Genomic DNA, 21,319 nt, shown 5'->3' with positions numbered 1-21,319 from the left:
ACACGTGTTTCGCAGGTAGCTTGGTCACAGGGGTGTGTGGGAGGAAGGGCTAGGAGGGAGTGGGATATAGGTATTGTGGACCAATGAGAGAGTCCCGGAGATAGATTGACGGCCGAGGTGGTCGGAGTAGTGCCAATGGAGGTCGGAGCTGTACCTTTGTACGCTGCCCGATAACTTTTAAAGAGTGCGTACGCTATGGTAAGATGATGCTGGTGGTTAAAGAATCCTGGCTCGGGTGGCCGGTGAACCATAAGTAGTAGTATAGGGATATATCGGGCAGGGTGAATATAGACATCGAGATCACTCGAGAGATAGGGAATGTACCTTGTACTATCATCTAACACTCATTTATCTATATATTTACTTTATAAAGCGTGCCCCAAAAAACCTACCGGTTCCCTCTTAGTCTTTCTTTCTAGACTACCTCTTTCAACTAACCATATAATCAGGAAATGCCTGTGCCCAACAGTCAATTCTCCAGCCAATCAGCATTGTTTACCCTTTGAACTTTTATTGAATAAAGCATTTATCTTGTATAATATTTTACTTTGGGGTGTAGCATTTGATTTATTTATTGTCCTTTGCTTTCTATGACCATTCTATCGCTCCTAATATATGTTTTTAGACCAATGAGCAGTGGCGGCTCCTACCTTTGAGGGGGGCTGCCTTTGGCCGCAGCACGTCCCTCCCCCTGTCGCTGCCGCCATTGCCGTTCTCCTCCCGCCCCCGGCGCCTGTCCTATGATGAGAGGCGCCTGGACTGGTGCATGCGCAGTACAAACATATGTACTGCACATGCAGCCAGCTTCTATGGACTGCTTTGGCAACAGCCCATAGAAGGAATCTTTGACCCGGCGCCTGTACAATAAAAAAGACAGGCACCGGGACCAGCGTGTGCTCAGTACTGATGTAGGTTCTGCACATGCACAACTGATGAATTTGCCCGGCAGCCCGCAGAAAGGCGTCTCGGAGGGAGGGAACACCTCCCAATGGGACTGCCTTGGTGACTGGCAGGTCGGACTTCCAATAGGAAGTCACTGCCAGTCACAGTGAAGCCAGTGCAGTCTCACAGACTGCATCTGGCTTCACTACAGTGTCGGATTTTACCTGGGGGGCTGCACCCCTGTAGCCCATAGGTAAAAACCACCACTGCCAATGAGGTTATTAATCTACACAGGTGCACCGATTCTCTTACTTGGACTGAGGTATGAAAAGGTTTGTTTGCATAGAGGCAAACGGAAGACATATGTGCTCTTTAGGCGCACTCTTAAATAAACAATTTCGGTTGTATAGTGAATAGATTTAAAACTTAACTTTTAATAGACTTAAATGTATAAAAAAGAAAGAGAGCACAAGTAGTAATTTCTGTGAATTTAGCTCAATAGCAAAATCTAAACGTTGATTAAACACACGTTATTTATCGGCACAAATTTATACACAAAATTAATGATATGTCAATTGTTTAATTTGATAGGTGAAAATATATTTAGTTTTTGTCCCAATGGTTCAGATAAATATTACATCCATTCATTAAATACCATAAAATCTGCCTTAGCAGTTATATCATTTATGGGCCTGGTTACTCCAGGTAGCTCCACACATTTTGTTAGTACAATATACATCACAGGTAATGATTATCATTCATGTTATTGTCATTATCTTTTTACTGGGATGCGGTCATTTGGTCTACAGCATGATGGTTGACAGTCATTAGGTTGACACCATTAGGTCGACATGGGAAAAGGTCGACATGGGTCTAGGTCAACATAGGAAAAGGTCGACATGGTTCTAGGTCGAAAGGTCTTTAGTTCGACAGGTCGTTAGTTCGACAATGTCTAGGTTGACAGTCAAAATGTTGACATGGGGTTTTTCACATTTTTATCAGGCGACATGTGCCGACAGGTGGTATTTCATGCCATACCATCCACTAGGGCGTGGTGGGAGAATAAAATAGTGTGCAGAGCTCAGCAAGGCGCCGTGCACTCGCGATGCGAGGGGATGTGGTGCATTTGAAACTGTGTCCATGTCGACTGTGTTGACATTCAGGTAAAAAAAACTGTGAAAAACCATATGTTGACCTTTTGAATGTTGATATAGACATTGTCGAACTAATGACCTGTCGAACTAAACCTGTCGAACTAATGACCTTTTGACCTAGAACCATGTCGACCTTTTCCCATATCGACCATGTCGACCTTTTCCCATGTCGACCTAATGACTGTCGACCATGATGCTGTAGGCCAAATGATCCCAACCCCTTTTTACTATTGTCAACTGCCAAAGATGAAAAATATAGGGCAATTATTAGAAAAGGAAAGCTCCTGCAGTGGGTGGCTCCTATGCATCTGCTGTTTAATCACCTAATCTCTTTTACCACACCAGCTATTCACCAGGAGTCTACTACCTGATTACTGGCCTGGCCCCTCCCTGGTTTGGCTTTGCCTAGCCTCCAGCAGGGTATGGTGGTAGATTCTGCAGATTGGTGTCAAATGAGAGTGCCAGGTTAACTGCTGTATGGAGAGAAATTGGTGAACACTTCTGCTTTCTGATTCAACATGGATAAGGCGCCTATTGAATTATTGTGATTGACCTTTACCTTGACTTAACATTTATTACCCCTAGAAATAAATCACTCGGACACGTTAACCTGAAATAACCACACGGTCAACCACTGCATAAGTTTAAAAGGTCAACAGTATTTATTGTTGGTATGACCCTATTGAAAGGGATGGCCAGCAGAGCGCTTGGAGACCAGCTAAGTCACAAACGTTAACAATGGCAGCGACTACAACGCCCCAACCTGTAACCAGGGCGATGAACCGCCCCCATTAAATTCAAGGCACAGCCCGCACTGTGACGGTCTTACCGTCCCTCCTATTGCATGGTGAGGACAGTTCAAGGAAGTGGCCATCGTCCCCCCTCGGGGGCAGGACTCACCAGCCGCCCTGGCAGAGGGTGGCAATATCGCACAGTGACCTCCTGTACTTCAAACTTGACCGCTGATCGAGAGCGCCCTCCCGCCAATTATAAATTGATATTTGTGAAGCCAAATTGTGTGAAGGCCGAAAGGCCGGGTGGTAATTGAAGAAAGCAAGGGAGGGAGGGTGGGAATCAAGACTCAAAGAGGAAGAAGGATCACCTGACTACTCCTTAAATACCCCTGCATAAGCTACCACCCACTCTATACCTGATTGGCTACACCTACAACCAGTACTATTTTTCTGGAAAAATAGGTCCAGGAACTCCAGGTCTGGGGGCAGATCAATAAAATAAAAATAAAAATATATATAATAGAGAGAGGGAGGGAGATATAGATGTATATATTGTACTTAGAAACAAAGGCACTCACAGGTGACTGTAAAATAAAACTTATCTTATGGAAAGTACATTTTACATATTTAATTAGAGGTTCAGGAACTGAGTTCCTGCTGGTTCCTGCTAAAAAATAGCACTGCCTACAACACTGGACTCTATGGGGTAAGAAACATTTCAACTAACTTTATTATACCAATCACAAAATTGCAAGGCTCTTATATGCCCTCATGCCTATACAGCCCTCGCTTAATCATATCACAATGATACATTTAGCATTGCAAGGATGACATCTTCTGCCTAGTCGGATGAGAGAGCGTTTCAAATAGTGATATAGATACAAGAAGTCAGGTAGTGGGTGTGCACAGACTTTTGCTTTTAGGGATCTGCAGCAGGCATCTATATAGGGAGAGAGAGAAAGAAAGAGAGAGGAATTTCAGTCCGACACTCTCCCTTCAAATGTAGCTGCCCCCGGTGCCCTACATATGGATTGGATGGACACTTGCAAAAGAAAAGAGCTGGCACTCCAGGGGGACTGTGAACAGAACTTTTATAATTCAGTGCATAACAACTTTTATACTTGCAAAAGAAAAGAGCTGGCGCTCCAGGGGGACTGTGAACAGAACTTTTATGATTCAGTGCATAACAAATGCGCCAACGTTTCGGGGCTGGCACGCCCCGTTTTCAAAGCTAAACAACAAAGTGAGGTGACATGATGTCACCTCACTTTGTTGTTTAGCCTTGAAAACGGGGCGTGCCAGCCTGTTCACAGTCCCCCTGGAGCGCCAGCTCTTTTCTTTTGCAAGTATAAAAGTTGTTATCCACTGAATCATAAAAGTTCTGTTCACAGTCCCCCTGGAGTGCCAGCTCTTTTCTTTTGCAAGTGTCCATCCATATGTAGGCCACCGGGTGCAGCTACATTTGAAGGGAGAGTGCCGGACCGAAATTCCTCTCTCTCTCTCTCTCTCTCTCCATATATATATATATATAGATGCAGCACGGGTGGCACTCCAGAAATAACGACAATCAGACCAGTGTCAAATTACCAACGTTTCAAATGTTGTATTAACATTTTTCATCAGGGTGTAACACACAAAAATATAAGACGGTATTTATACGTTACCGATTCAGTGGAGGATGACCCCGTCTGCAGAAACTTCCGGTGTGCGGCAGGGGACGGAGCGCACGTGCGTCTGACGCGGCGTACGTGGTGCGTCAGCGCGTCCAGGTCAGAGGATGCTTTCGGGCGGACACATGATCCAGCTTGCTGAGATCAGCGCCGCCTTCCGGCTTCCCCGTTGCCTAGCAACGTCCACACTTGTTGTCACTGCTACAGCCGCGGCTTTCCTATTTCCGTCGCACCCGGATTATCTGTAAACGCAGGAAGAAAATAAACACATTTGTGAACATATTACATACAGCAGCCATGTAGGCTGGAGGTGCTGAAAAGAAAGTTGTGACATTTTAAAATTTAGCATATGACTGCTCGTACAGTATTTCTCAATTAAGCACTGCTGGACCAATTTTGGTATTTCTAATTTAACTGTGGGCATGGACTGTGGGCATTTATATCTAACAGGATATTGTTCAAGGGAGTAAATAGCTAGGGACACATGTACCACCAGTGTATTAGTAAATCCTGGCACTTTTGGGAACTTATCCATAAGGTCTAACCTTAGTGCGGGATTTACTGTAGGAGGTATGTGACTAGATAAAGCGCAATCGTGCTATGCATAGGATTCCTAGGGATAAAGACAGCCCAGCTGTGTGAGCTGTGCTACAGGTAACAAGATAAGCTGCAGTTCTCGTTCAGTCCCTTAGGGGCTAGGGTGTCCATCCGTTTTATCCATTGTACTTCCTTCTGTAGCAACAGACGTCCTCTGTCGCCTCCTCTCCTTAGGGGGGGCACATGGTCCACAAGCTTGTAGCGTAGTTGCACCAGTGTGTGGCCGGCTAGCTTGAAATGTCTGGCCACTGGTTGATCCACTTCTCTACCTGACAGGGCCTGGCGAATTGCCGATCTGTGTTGGCCTGCTCTTTCTCGGAAGCTGCACACTGTTTTGCCCACGTAGGCAAGCCCACATGGGCATTTTATAACGTAAATTACGTATTTGTCATGGCAGCTTAAGACATGCTTGATGGGTAGTCTTTTACCAGAGAAAGGGTGTGTAATGTCCGGGCCTACTTCAAGAATTACTAACTAAACTGGAAGGGATGATTCCCTTAAAAGAAAAATGTCTGATGTGTTGCATTGACGTGGTGTCACTTTACACCAATATTCCGCACGATAAGGGACTGCAAGCAGTAAGAAAACTGATTACCAATAATCCCCAATACAAGGGACCCGAGATTGATTTCTTCATTAAATTACTGGAACTTACCCTTAAAAGAAATTTCTTCCTTTTTGATGGCGCCCACTACAGACAAACACTTGGCTGCGCTATGGGAAGCAATGTAGCACCAGCGTTCGCGAACGCATATATGTTCGAAATAGAGCAACGGCTGTTCCTGGACAACCCGAAAATAGGCCCAGGCCTAAGATTATTTTGCCGATACATCGACGACATCTTGCTACTTTGCACCGGTGATGAAGATGAGTTCCAGAACATCATGAAAGAAATCAATCTGTTAGATCCTACTATAAAATTTACGGTACTTATGTAGTATCTGGGCGTCCGATTTAGAAATCGGATCGGATCGCATCGCATCGTATGCGATGCGATGGTCAAGATTTTTCCATAGGATTCAATGTTAAAATGGTCTGAGTCCATTTTAACATAGAATTCAATGGGAAAAAGGGGTCCTTTTCCTTTCCCCACTATCCAAGTGGGCATGGAGTTGGATATAAACCTGTGGCGAGCGTAGCGAGCCACCGAGCCCGAAGCGTGGCGAGCGTAGCGAGCCCCGCGAGGGGACACAGAATACTTTTTAAGAAATATGCGTCCCCTCGCGGGGCTCGCTTCGCTCGCCACGCTTTGGGCTCGGTGGCTCGCTGCGCTCGCCACGCTATATAAAATCAACTCTATGCCCACTTGGATAGTGGGGAAATGAACAGGACCTTCTTAACATTGAATCCTATGCAAAATCGCATCGCATCGCATCGCATCGCATCTGATTGTATGCCTTAAGTTAAGGCATACAATCACAAAATCGGCAGCCCAGATACTACATAAGTACCAAATTTACGTATACTTGCAGCCACACAGAAATCCACTATTTGGATGTACTTATCAATCAAAGCGAGAACAATTTGTCTACGTCTATCTACTACAAGCCCACTGACAAGAATACCTTCCTGCATGCATCCTCCTTCCATCCACTAGCCATGAAACGCAGCCTCCCCTTCTCACAGTTCCTCCGGATTCGGAGAATCACAAGTGATGAAACACTTGCAGCATCACAAATGGATGATCTCATGCTTAAATTTCTACAACGCGGATACAGGCGTTCAGAGCTTGAATTAGCCAAAAGTAAAGCCATGCAGACAACCAGAACGATGTGCCTGAAAGTGAGAGACAAAAAAGACAAAGAGGACATTCTCCCCTTTGTGACAGAATATACCACCTCCAGCCCAAAAATCTCCCAAGTATCCAAACAACTCTGGCCTATCATCCAAAGTGATCCAGGACTCAAACCCCTACAGAATACCAAATTACTTAATTGCCATAAAAGAGGGAAGAATCTAAAGGATCTCCTGGTGAGAAATGACGTTACTGTGTACAATCAGGTAACAAGAAGTCACTTCATGACAAAGAAACCGGGGTCATATAGATGTATCGGCTGTGCAACATGCAATCACCTTGAAGTAGGCCCGGACATTACACACCCTTTCTCTGGTAAAAGACTACCCATCAAGCATGTCTTAAGCTGCCATGACAAATACGTAATTTACGTTATAAAATGCCCATGTGGGCTTGCCTACGTGGGCAAAACAGTGTGCAGCTTCCGAGAAAGAGCAGGCCAACACAGATCGGCAATTCGCCTGGCCCTGTCAGGTAGAGAAGTGGATCAACCAGTGGCCAGACATTTCAAGCTAGCCGGCCACACACTGGTGCAACTACGCTACAAGCTTGTGGACCATGTGCCCCCCCTAAGGAGAGGAGGCGACAGAGGACGTCTGTTGCTACAGAAGGAAGTACAATGGATAAAACGGATGGACACCCTAGCCCCTAAGGGACTGAACGAGAACTGCAGCTTATCTTGTTACCTGTAGCACAGCTCACACAGCTGGGCTGTCTTTATCCCTAGGAATCCTATGCATAGCACGATTGCGCTTTATCTAGTCACATACCTCCTACAGTAAATCCCGCACTAAGGTTAGACCTTATGGATAAGTTCCCAAAAGTGCCAGGATTTACTAATACACTGGTGGTACATGTGTCCCTAGCTATTTACTCCCTTGAACAATATCCTGTTAGATATAAATGCCCACAGTCCATGCCCACAGTTAAATTAGAAATACCAAAATTGGTCCAGCAGTGCTTAATTGAGAAATACTGTACGAGCAGTCATATGCTAAATTTTAAAATGTCACAACTTTCTTTTCAGCACCTCCAGCCTACATGGCTGCTGTATGTAATATGTTCACAAATGTGTTTATTTTCTTCCTGCGTTTACAGATAATCCGGGTGCGACGGAAATAGGAAAGCCGCGGCTGTAGCAGTGACAACAAGTGTGGACGTTGCTAGGCAACGGGGAAGCCGGAAGGCGGCGCTGATCTCAGCAAGCTGGATCATGTGTCCGCCCGAAAGCATCCTCTGACCTGGACGCGCTGCCGCACCACGTACGCCGCGTCAGACGCACGTGCGCTCCGTCCCCTGCTGCACACTGGAAGTTTCTGCAGACGGGGTCATCCTCCACTGAATCGGTAACGTATAAATACTGTCTTATATTTTTGTGTGTTACACCCTGATGAAAAATGTTAATACAACATTTGAAACGTTGGTAATTTGACACTGGTCTGATTGTCGTTATTTCTGGAGTGCCACCCGTGCTGCATCTTTATATCGGAGTGAGACTGTCTCTCTCCCCCTGGGAGGGCACCCGGCCCTATTGCTCAGCTGTTTGGAGTGCCGGCCATCCATTGGAAATTATATATATATATATATATATATATATATATATATATATATATATATGAGTCTGAGCCCCCCCCCCCCAGTTAAAATCCACCACTATGTAAAGCCTTATGCAGTTTTTGAGACTGCACTGGATTCACAGTTGGAATTCACCAAGGCAGTCCCATAGGGAGGTGTTCCCTCCCTCCAGAACAAAACTGCCACACCCTTGACCGTGCATATGCTACTATAGACTACTGGCAAAGCAGCCCATAGAGGCTGGGGGCCAGCACATGTGCAGTACTGAAGAAGCTACTGCACATGTGCCAGTGGCGGGGACCATCGGGCACTGGCGGACGGGACCAGCACCAGTGGTAGTGGGGGGTGGGGAGGCAGGAGGGGGGGGCAGCATTGCAGCGGTAAGAGCCAACACTCTTAATGATTCAGTGAAATCTAACTGTAAGTGGCAGCTTTGGACTTGACTTTGCTCTACAAACCTCAAGAGAAGATGCTTGTATCTGATAGATGTAATATTTCAATGCAATGTTCAAACATATTATATTTTTTGTCACAGGGAGCGATGATTCCATCTCCTGCCCACCCTCCTGGACACCCTATTCTGGGTACTGTTATTCTCTGAATAAAGAGGCAAAAATGTGGAATGATGCAAAGCTGTCATGCAGGAAGGAAGAAGGGGATCTCGTAAGTGTGCACAATATTGGGGAAGCGAGCTTCATTGCCTCACAGTTTGAGTATGGTAAGTAAACTAAATGAGGGACTAGATATTACTTAACATTTATGCAATAATAATGCTTCATTCTACTTCTGACCTAATTTACATTGATGCTGCCCCATCTGGGGGGTGGTTGCCTGGTTGGTAATGAGTGGATCAGGGGGCGTCTTAAGTTGGCAGAGCTGTAAACCCCTTATAGACAGTAAAAATGATGTAATTGATTGTCCATGCCACCCACTTCCCTCAGGAAGTGGGAAGCTGTGGACATGTGGAAGTGGCTTCAGGAGACTTGCCCACTCTTCCAGGAGGCTGGGAGCACCACCAGATATTTGGGAAATTCTTTATGCTGCTAATCTGGCCTTGGATTTGGTGTAAATACAGTATGCACCAGCTGCATAAATGCATTTTAACAGGGAGTACATTTGTTTTATCATTACCAAAACTAATGTGACAGGAGCTATTAATTTACAGGAGCATAAAGTGATAGTAAGCACTTCCAACATTGCCGCTGGTCTACTTCCAGTTTTCTGCAATAGTGTAGGCATGGTCAAACTGGACAGGTGACAGCAGTCTGGATTTGGTGCTAAGACACCAGCTGATCACAATCCTGGACATTCTGCAAAGCCATGCCCCCATTTGCCCGAAGCCACGGCGGGCCACGCCAGCTTCCCAAATGGGGTTCCCTCAAATTTGGGAGGTATGACTGTGGGGAAGTTGGGGACAGTGTGTGGAATTACTGTGGGGGCTATATGTGGAATTACAGTAGGAGCCCATCTCATCTATTATAAGGATAGATGACAGTGGCTCCATTTGTACTATGGGGGCAGTGTGATTGTTTAATTACTGTACTGTTGGAAAATATATTTTTTTAATTCTGTTTTCTAGAAAACATTGAGTATGTTTGGCTGGGATTAAATGACCTGAAGGTGCAGCTACTTTTTGAATGGAGTGACGGGTCTCCGGTAACATATACAGTCTGGCAGAGAACAGAACCATCTCACCTCAATAACAATCAAGAGGATTGTGTTTTATTACAAACTAAGGTGGGACATAAAGTGTTACATACTGTATATGCAGCAGTAATCATATAGTGCTATTTCCCATTTTTAAGCACAATCATAAATATGGTTATCATGTAATCACAACTGCAATGGGGTTTATTTACTAAGATGTGAGTTCTATTGAAGATGTTGCTATGGGCAACCAATCAGGTTCTATCTATTTACTTCTAGAATGTACTAAATAAAATCTGACTGGTTGCTATGGGCAACATCCCATTTTCAATAGAACTCCCATTTTAGTAAATAATCCCAAACATGTCATGTGATCACAGAGGGGAGCAGTGGCGGCTCCAGAGGTGGGACTGCAGTACATTCCAAGAGCCTCACCAACTGCCAGTGAGTGGATGTTTAGCAGCACTTGGAGTCGCAGTTAATGTGGCTTCCCTATATGAATTTTTTACTGTGCTGCAGCCCCACCTCTTGAGCGATCACTGGAGGCAGGATGTCACAGTGGGCGGTATTCAATGAGCCTGATTCGCCATGTTTTTATGGCGAATTTGTGCTGTTTGGCAAATTTTTGACAAAAACGGTGAATCACCCTATTCAATGACCACATGGCGAATACATTTGAAGGTTTTTTTCGCCATGATTCACCGAGTAGCAATCGCTATCTTTTTATGGAGAAGTGGAATGTGAACTTTTAAAATAAAGTGTTTTGTTTTTTACATTTGGTGTCAAAAAATCAGGAATTTCATTCTGAGGAGGGGCATGCTATTTTTATTCATGTGACCTTGTCGAACTAATGACCTGTCGAACTAATGACCTTTCGACCTAGAATCATGTCGACCTTTTCCCATGTCGACCTAGAATCATGTCGACCTTTTAGCATGTCGACCTAATGGATTCGACCTAATGACTTTCTACCATAATGCAATAGACCAAATGATCCCAACCCCTTCACAGGTATCCGCGTCCCCTCGCGGGGCTCGCTGCGCTCGCCACGCTTCGGGCTCGGTGGCTCGCTGCGCTCGCCACACTATTCTATTCTCAACTCCACGCCGACGTGGATAGTAGGGGTATGAAAAGGTCGGAGGACGCGCACCGCCGCCCCTCGAGGGCTCGCTGCGCTCGCCACGCTTCGGGTTAGCGTCAATCGTGGGGTGGCGTTACCAATGAGGGGCCATTTCAACCATCAGGGGTGCTGAAATTGGGGTCTGGGGGCTGTTTTACATTGAATCCTATGTAAAATCGGGTCCCAGGGACCATTTTACATTGGATCCAATGTAAAAATTGGATCGCATCGGTCGCATCGCATGCGACCAAATCGCATGCGATGCGACCGACCCGATTTTCCCGACACGACCATCCCGATGCTAATCGGTGTGGCCGTGCTAGGAAACAAGTACCTAAAATTTAATAATAATAATAATAATAATAATAATGTATGCACGCAGCAGCGATCATATGTGAGCACCTAAACTGCGGTTGCATTGTGAAAAATGCAACCACAGTTTAAGTGATGGTGGGGGACTGTGACAGGGTGGCGATGCTGCGTTCAGTGGGAGAAATTAGGTGTTGGGTGGGTGGCGACATAGCAGTGGGTGGGCATGGTCCTCACAACAGATGCGTCTCTGGATTGTATGTGAGGTGGTTCACAGCGGCTGCATGGCGTCACAATGCACTTTCACTGTACAAATTTTATATTCTCTAAGCTGCCTGCATTGCAATGAGTCCTGGCCTGCCCTTGAGGAGATGGAGTACCATGAGTCCGTGTGCTGGACAGTAGGAGAGCCTGGCCCTGGAGGTGAGCCACGAGAGCTGTGGGAGTAGGAAGACTCTGAGTCTGTCTGAGGTTGAGCGGCTCTGTCAGCTCTTTGAGCGGTGAGCTGTGTCACAGAGCCATCTCGTGGGCAACGCTGAGCTGAGGCAGAGAGGCGTGCTGCATGAATCGTCAAGGACTGAGGCTCTGAGCAGCGAGTCGTGAGCCACAAGAGCCGAGTCAGTCAGCCGAGGAGGTCGAGGGACACAGTGACACAGTCACATAGTCAGTGGCAGAGAGCCGACAAGAGGCAGGCAAGGACAAGGCATGTCACTCGGCAAAGAGACAGGAGAGACAGCCAATCCAGGATCACCTAGGAGGAGTCATGATTGACCCATGCATGTGAGTGTGACTGAGCAGCGGTTCCTGGAGAGAGATGGTTCTTCCCACCACTGACAGTCAGTGATTGGAAAAGAAGAACCGTCTCGCTTCAGGAACTGCTACTCAATTTTAACAGCTCGCAGCTCAGTTGGTTCATTTAGAAGACTGGATCTTTGAACTGGCTCAGCGGTGAGCTACCCATCTCTAGTACTCATTCCCCCCTTCCTCTTTCTCTCCCTCCCTCTCTTCTTCTCTACCTGGAGTAATTTGTCAGAAAAGGTCATCTAAAAAGTCAGTCCTGGCTTATGTTTTAGAGAGAACAGAGAATAAATTATTTGATTCTGATTAACCATCAAATGATTTTTTCTCTGTGAGGGCGATTGGGAGCGGATGTGTAAGTGCACTCATCTGCTCACAGCGTAGTGTGGGCATGGCAGCATTCACCTGCTTGCTAGGCAGTGAATACATGCAGCCTAGCGAACAGGTCTGAATCGGGCCCTTAATTCAGACCTGACCGCAGGGCACATTTTGGGGCCGATTCAGACCCGCTTGTTAGGGTCTGAATTCATCCCCGCCCCGATGTTCAGGGTTTGCGCATGCACAGTTATGTGGATGCGCAAACCACGGGAGCGAATGGCTTTGGTGAGTCCGGATGGGGACGAGCAAGGGGGGCAGCAGGGGAATGCCAAATGTCCTCATAAAAATGCTGGTGGTTCCCCTGAGAATACAGGCATGGCAATGCCTGCTCGGGGCGGACAGCTGACATCACATGACGAGCGGAATAAAAGTCAGTCAGCGACCATCAAATGATTTCTCTCCCTTTCGGCAAGTGTTCGACCTGGCGACATTTACGTGTTCTTTATGCTGCAATTACACGCAGCCTAGCAAACAGGTCTAAGTCAGGCCCATTTTTTGCAAATGAACAAAACCTTGCTGAACTGCATATGGGGCAGATGTAACATGTGCAGAGAGAGCTACAGATGGAGCGTGGCTCATGCTTCCAGGATGGAATCCCCAGCCGTCTGAAGGGGGTGCATGCGCACGAGACGCTCACATGCACCATTCCGATGGAGTTCCCCCCCGGTGCCCAACACTTGCCCCCACCTCCCTGCATTCTGGCGAGCGCCAGCAATGGAAGAGATTGTAAGTGGCTCCATCTCTAAGTGGCTGTTTTTATACCTGTCATCTATTTCTGTTTTACTACCTCCCTTGATTCTTTCATCTCCTTCTCCTCTTATCTGTTATTTGTGCCCTTACCTGTTCCTCCCTCTAACATGCCCAGTCCAAGGCACACGGCTCTCCCACCCCACTGGCTGGCCAATACCGCTCGCCTGCTGACATGTGGTGGTGGGCGGGCCCCTCAGCTGCTGTGTCTCCAGTCCTGGATCCCTACCAGTGGGTCCCCCTTTCCAGCCTCTGCCGCTGGCTGCCATGGGCGCTGCACACACGGCCAAACCGCAGACCTGGTTGGGCTGGACCCCAGGGTGGGCAGCCTGGTTTCTTACAGGCCAGTTTTAGCATGGGCCTTCTGCCCATGTTTCCATCCCCCGGTGGACGCCTGTGCCCACGTTGTGGTCCTTTCCCACCCCTCAGGACACCAGCCACCCAGCCCATTATATGGGCCATCAGCATTTCGGATATCACCCCCTCCCAGGGCATACCTCTGCTTACCAGCCATACAGTACATGTTGCACGTTGGTCAGCCTTGTGGCAGGCAGGGTTGGCTTAGTGCCTTCTCTCCCCAGGCCTCTTATTGGCAGCCGGGCAAAGTCGGCAGAGTTTTCTCTCATGCCTCAGCCTCCGGCAGCTCCCCTGCATTTGATACTCCTCACCCTCCACACACCAGTTCGGTTGGGACCACGTCAGCCACCTACATGGGGTCAACAGTGGGTTCACAGAGTTAAAATGCCATACTAACCCCTGTCCATGTTTGTCCTGAGGTCTCATTTGATGCACATCGTGCTGCCGCTGCTGTGGCGCAGCCCTCCAGGGAGAGCGTTCCGACCAGAGCTCAGGATACGTGGCGGCATCGGCCAGGAAGCAGTTGGCCGTGACTCTCAATTCTTCAGTCGCTGTCACTCACGGAGTGGTTCCTGCCGGGGATGCGGTGGCAGGGACATCTCAAGAACTTTGGACTCTGAAGTCAGGTGGTCCTTCTGGTACTGGTGAGCATGATGATGATACTTCATCTTCTGGCTCCTCCTCATCCCATTCCTCTGCCAGTAGCGAGGAGTCGGGTGCACCCAAGCACCAGCTAGGTTGGTTGTGCATGAGGTAGCGAAGCAGATTGGCAGCAACAAGCACTTTAGGAAGGACAAGCCTCCTTCTGTGCCCCTGCCCTCATCAGAAATGGTGCACTGCACCAATACGGCAGTCACTAGGGGCCTGCGTAAGGGGATCAAGGGCAAAATTAATAAAGGGAAGTTTGTCAACATCTTCACGTTAACTACCGACATGAAGATAGAGTTTGACAAAACCAAGAAGGCAGCTGGTGTAGGGAAGAACTCTTACAGGAGTTACCAGCACTGGCTGAAGGGTTTTCTGATTTTCTCCATTTGCTACTTAGATACTAGGCCTGAGGACCACAAAAACATTCTGCGTTATATGTTCCTGGTGAACAGGACCTTCCTGTAGTACAAAGGGAGCGCCTGGAGGGATTATGATGAGAAATTTCATCTGAACCACAAAGGTGTTCTAGTCATGTTGATTGCGGTTTAAAGAGATATGGTTGGAGGTGATCGGCAAAAGCCATCGACCTGCCGAAGCCCCTAGCAAGAAACTCTTTTAGGTGCTTCTCCCCTTTGGGTGTGGTGCCTAAGAAGGCTCCTTGTAAATACCAATTAATCCAACACCTGTTGTACCCCCATGGTGCTTCCATTAACTACGCAATTCCTGATGAGATTTGCAGTGTCCGTTATCAGCTGTTTGATGAGGTCCTCTGCAAGCAGTTTCGGGAGGTCCGCAGTTTCGGGAGGGGGGCTGTCATGGCCAAGCCGCTTTCTGCCTGCTGGCTCTGCACCCCGAATCATTCCATTTTATGGGTTTTAAGTTAGACGGGGCTTTTTTCCTAGACAAATGTCTGCCAATGGGATGCTCTGTCTCCTGCTCCTCCTTTGAGAGGTTTAGCATTTTTCTGCATAGGTGCATCCAGTATGACACGTTTTTGCTGCAGTGTGGCGCACTCTCTGGATGACTTCCTTTTTGTGGGACCAGGGGACAGTAGCATCTGTGCGTCTTGTTGTCCACCCCCAGACACTTCAGAGACTTGGGGTTGCTGGTTGCTGCTGACAAGACCGAGGGCCACACATGCATGATTTCCTACCTGGGCATAGAGCCTGCCGGCTGACAAGGTTGAAAAGCTCTTGGGTCTCATTAAGGACTGCTTACAGAGGAAGAGGGCCAGGCTGCATCGGGTGCAGCCCTTGCTGGGTTCTTTTAGTTTTGCAAAGAAAAATATATGGTGCAGATGCACACTCCATATTGACATTAATTGCTAGTCTTGGGGATGGATTTGGGGCGCGGCTCCCCTTGGGTTGGAGTGGCTGAGTTGCTTTCGGGTGGCACACCCTAACATTTATTTAGCACGGTTTATTTTCCACTAATACAGTATATTATACTTTCTAGCACTTCACTTTTTAACCTCTAGCTCCTGCTTCTTTCTTATTAATACACCTTTAGCTTAGTTTTTCACTTGTGTGCTGCCCTGGGGTGATTGGCCTATGCCAACCTTTTCGGGGTTCCGCGCCCCAGATTCAAACTTAGTATTAGGGACCCACCTGAAATGAGGCCAACGTGAAGCTGGTTGGTGGGCAAATATTTCTTGGCCAATTAATTTACCAAGAGCCTCTATTATTGATTAATAATATGGAGTGTGCATCTGCACCATGTATTTTTCTTTGCAGAACTACAAGTCCCAGCATGATAGCACCTCATGTATCTTGGGTGTGCATTCTAAGATCCCCCCCCCCCCCCCCCATAAGCTAATATTGTGTACACCTGAAGGTTGGGACTCCTTCAACTTAGAGTAGCACCCCACCCACCTGATTTGAATATTATTTTACCAGCTTGGTCCCAGACTGCAAACTGGAGGCACAATATAGGTAAGACCTAAAATTGACATTAATTGCTAGTCTTGGGGATGGATTTGGGGCACGGCTCCCCTTGGGTTGGTGTGGCTGAGTTGCTTTCGGGGTGGCACACCCTAACATTTATTTAGCACTATTTATTTTCCACTAATATATTATACTTTCTAGCACTTCACTTTTTAACCCCTAGCTCCTGCTTCTTTCTTATTAATACACCTTTAGCTTAGTTTTTCACTTGTGTGCTGCCCTGGGGTGATTGGCCTATGCCAACCTTTTCGGGGTTTCGCATCCCAGATTCAAACTTAGTATTAGGGACCCACCAGAAATGAGGCAACCGTGAAGCTGGTTGGTGGGCAAATATTTATTGGCCAATTAATATACCAAGAGCCTCTATTATTGATTAATAATATAGAGTGTGCATCTGCACCATGTATTTTTCTTTGCAGAACTACAAGTCCCAGCATGATAGCACCTCATGTATCTTGGGTGTGCATTCTAAGATCCCCCCCCCCCCATAAGCTAATATTGTGTACACCTGTACACCTGAAGGTTGGGACTCCTTCAACTTAGAGTAGCACCCCACCCACCTGATTTGAATATTATTTTACCAGCTTGGTCCCAGACTGCAAACTGGAGGCACAATATAGGTAAGACCTAAAATTGACATTAATTGCTAGTCTTGGGGATGGATTTGGGGCGCGGCTCCCCTTGGGTTGGTGTGGCTGAGTTGCTTTCGGGGTGGCACACCCTAACATTTATTTAGCACTATTTATTTTCCACTAATATATTATACTTTCTAGCACTTCACTTTTTAACCCCTAGCTCCTGCTTCTTTCTTATTAATACACCTTTAGCTTAGTTTTTCACTTGTGTGCTGCCCTGGGGTGACTGGCCTATGCCAACCTTTTCGGGGTTCTGCGTCCCAGATTAGTATTAGGGACCCACCAGAAATGAGGCAACCGTGAAGCTGGTTGGTGGGCAAATATTTATTGGCCAAGTAATATACCAAGAGCCTCTATTATTGATTAATAATATGGAGTGTGCATCTGCACCATGTATTTTTCTTTGCAGAACTACAAGTCCCAGCATGATAGCACCTCATGTATCTTGGGTGTGCATTCTAAGATCCCCCCTTTTAGTTTTGCTGTGTTCCCTTAGTTTTGCATGGTAGTTTTGGGGAGGTTTTTTGACGCAAGTTGAAATGGGCTACCGTGGGTATCACACTGTTAGGTTGTCCTGGGAGATTTGTGACGACCTGGTCGTCTGGTCTACTTTCCTGGTTCAGTTTAATTGCAAGCTGTTATGGCCCTCGGAGCCATCCCCGAATTACAGACTGTAACTGTTTACTGATGCTGTGGGGTCTTCTGTTTTCGGGGCATTCTTTCAAGGCGACTGGTGCACCACCCCATGGCCCCAGTCATGGATTGGCCGTGGCTTCATCTATAATCTACTCATATTGTAGCTTTTCCCAATTATTGTGGCAGTGGAATTGTGGTCCACCAGATTAGCTCACCAGACTATAGGGTTTTGGTGTGATAACCTGGGGGTAGTGCATGCAATTAACAACCAGCACATCTCCTCTCCTCAGGCTTTGCGTTTGCTTTGACATCTTGTCTTGCATTGCTTGCGCTACAACATACACTTCACGGCTCAGCATGTTCCCGCGGTCGACAATGGCATCGCGGATGCCTTATCACGGTTCAATTTTACAAAATTTCACGAGTTGGCCCCAGGGGCTCACTTGTCCATGTCCTGTATGGCAGATTATAGAGCAGGCATGACGAAGTTAGCCTTGAGATCCCTGGCTCCTTCCACTTGCAGGGTCTATGCGGCTGCTCGGCAGGATTGGGTGGCTTTTCAGATGGCCCCAGAAGGCAGATGTAAGTCAGTTGATGACTGCGAGCTTTCGTGTGGGCTTACTATAGACAGGGTAGGTCCAAATCGCAAATGGCAGCTGCCTTGGCCGGCATCTCATTCTATGCCCGACTGCACGGGGTACACGATCCTACAAGATATTTTGTGCTCACAAAAGCCATGAGGGGTTGGGATAGGGAACAGCCTGTTGCTGCAGATTCTTGTAAGCCTATTGATTTTCAGATGCTGCATAGTCTGATTGCATGCTACCCGGGGTTGCTGAGAGCGAGTTCTAGGCGTCCCTGTTTCAGGTGAAATTCGCATTCGCTTTCTTTGGGGCTTTTCGCAACACTTTGGTTGGCATTATGGCTATGGGGTGCTTCGCTGGGCATTATGCGTAAGCAGCGTTGCTCTGGGCATTATTATGTGAAAGCTTTGCTACTGTGGACATTATACATAAGTACCGCTATTGTTGGCATTATGTGTAAGTGGCGCTACTCTTGACATGTCAAAGGGCACTATTCTGGGCATTATTTGTAAGCAGCACTAGCCTGGGTATTATGTGTAAGTGAAATTCCTGTTCTTTATGTGTAAGTGGCATTACTGTTTGCGTTATGTGTAAGCGGCATTACTGTGTGGCTATATGTGCGTGGCATTGCTGTGTGCATTATGTGTATGGGGCACTACTCTGGGCATTATGTGTATGGGGCATAAATAATGGACTCTGTTTCGAAATGGGAATAAGTGAAACTGATGTGTAGTATAATGTGAATCAGTGGCACTACATGTGGTGTATTGTGAATACTACTGTGTGGTGTAATTAGAGAACACAACTCCTTTTTTTGTGGCAAGTGCGCTTTATAAGGCCCTGGCAGGGAGAGATGAGAGAGAGAGATAGCGAATAATGTCAGGGAAAGGAAAATGATAATAAGGAGAAGGTGGCAGTAGGTGACAGGGAAAGTTTGATGGGAACAGACAGTGGGATACATGGAGAGGCAGTGTGGTATGCTAGAAAGAGGGTGTCAGGCAAAGAGTGAGAAGGATTAATGGAGAGGCAGTGGGTGACGCCAGTTAGAGGGTGAAAGGGAAAGAATGATTGGGATAGGCAGTGGTTCGTCATGGCGGAGTTTCAGCACTCGGAAAACAGCGATCTTTGCTGCTTACCTACTAAGCCAATGTGAATTAGGCCCTTAGTTTAGACAATGGCTTACACCTGTTTCTGCCATAACAATGTGTTCTCCCCACTGCAGGACGGACTTTGGGCAGATGAGATGTGTGAGAAGAAGTTTCCCTATATGTGTAAGAGAAAGCCATTGCCAGATGGTCATGATCACGTTCCTGTAGACGAGGGGTGCGACAAGGTACTGTACATTATTTATAGATCATTTTTAGAGTGTTACTTTAATATTCATGTACTGTATAACCACAGCTGTCATTTACATCCTCTACTGACATAAATGTGCAGTGTATTAGGTGTTACAGGATCTCTGTAAGTAATAAGTGCAGAGAATGTATCATTCTGCACAATATAATAGTGCACATGCATATCATTCTGCACAATATACTGACCATAATATTCCTGTCCTGTACATCACTACAATCCAAGCTCCTTAGTCTGATGCTCCTATATATTCCAATTTCCTACACATATATATAACAGCTCAGTTAGCATGACATCATATAGTATGGTACAAAATCCCCGCAGCCAAACCCTAAGTTCTGCCACTAGTGCCTAAAACTACCCCCCCCCTCCCATTCCCCATCCTGAATCTAACCCAGCCCATATACCACAAGAGTAGTGCTGAAAGGGATATGGCAGGTGACAAGAAGGTGCTGTCATCGTAATCTATAGCTGGTTCTGTTGTGATCTTAGGGAGGTTCTATTGTAGTGATCTAAGGAAGGTTCTATTCTTGTGACATAAGGAAGGTTCTGTTGTAGTGACCTTAGGAAGGTTATATTGTAGTGACGTAAGGAAGGTGGTGTTGTAGTGACATACAGTAAGAAATGATCTATTGTAGTGACCTAAGGAAGGTTCTATTGTAGTGACGTAAGGAAGGTTGTCAGCTGTCGACCTTGTTTATTCCACCATCCACACCATCCCGTAATGTGGCGAGCGATGCGGTACGCATCCTCCCGACCTTTTTCATACCCCCACTATCCACGTCGGCGTGGAGTTGATTTTATATAGTGTGGCGAGCGTAGCGAGCCACCGAGCCCGAAGCGTGGTGAGGGGAGGCGGAATACAACTTATCCGTGTTTCCTCGCAGGGCGCGCTGCTCTCGCCACACTATATAAACTTGACTCCACACCGACGTGGATAGTGGGGGTATGAAAAGGTCGGGAGGACGCATACCGCATCCCCTCAAGGGGCATGCTGCGCTCACCACGCTTCGGGATGGCGTGGATGGTGGGAGTGTTTCAGGAACACATTCACACCTGCAAAATCATACACCGGAGACAGTAATAACGACATGTGTTAACTGTTAACTGTTTTTTTAGTAAAAGATAAAGAAGATGAATGAGGAAAAAATTGATTACATAACAATACAATTAATTTTAAGAACAACAAAAGACACAAAAATCAAGAAAATCTAGAAAAAAAGTCATTATTTGGGAGCTGCAGCTGTTGACGTGGACTCTGTCGGCCTGGGGGAGCAGGGTCAGCGCATGTAGGATGCGCTTGAAGGGGTCCTCCGTGCCAAGAGTCTTCTTCCACCAGATGAACTCCTGGAGGTATGAGTCCAGCTGATGGTGCGCTTATTGCACCACTTACAGGAACCCCATAGCCTCTCGATATTTTGCGTGTGGACCCCGCTCTCCGGAACCACGAAGTTGATGCGGTGGTTGAACCTGGTGTAATGATAGCCAGCCTGCTCCAGCTGATCGGTCTGGTACGCCCTCCAGCAGTCACTGTAGATAGTGGTCCCCGGGAGCACGTGCCTCTCGATGGCAGCCATGAGCGTGCTGGCATCCCGCCTCTTGATTGTCATCAGGAAACACTGTCCGGTTTGTCTGGAGATGCCCCCAAAGATCCACTGCTGGGGCATTAGGCGTCCAACATTGGCCTTTCTTCGGACGAAAAGGCTCTCATCAACCTCTACTATGGTGCCTGGGCCGCCAATCTTCCGCTGAGGCTG

The 21,319-nt window shown here is 47.0% G+C and overlaps 1 protein-coding gene across 3 annotated transcripts in view; it reads left to right on the top strand.

Annotated features, from left to right (window-relative positions):
• LOC146081227 (macrophage mannose receptor 1-like) overlaps positions 1-21,319 on the top strand; it is a 610,592-nt gene that overhangs the window by 135,229 nt on the left and 454,044 nt on the right. For all 3 annotated transcript variants that reach the window (XM_083189333.1, XM_083189332.1, XM_083189334.1), the window contains exons 7-9: positions 8,943-9,125; positions 9,987-10,144; positions 19,432-19,542. In XM_083189333.1, coding sequence (XP_083045459.1) covers positions 8,943-9,125; positions 9,987-10,144; positions 19,432-19,542 — 452 coding nt within the window. The remainder of the gene's footprint in view (positions 1-8,942; positions 9,126-9,986; positions 10,145-19,431; positions 19,543-21,319) is intronic.

This window comes from Crinia signifera, chromosome 5 (genome assembly GCF_055691185.1).
Source record: "Crinia signifera chromosome 5, ASM5569118v1, whole genome shotgun sequence".
Lineage (NCBI taxonomy): Eukaryota > Metazoa > Chordata > Amphibia > Anura > Myobatrachidae > Crinia > Crinia signifera.
Note: the sequence above shows the minus strand (reverse complement) of the source record. Positions and strands in the feature narration are given on the sequence as shown.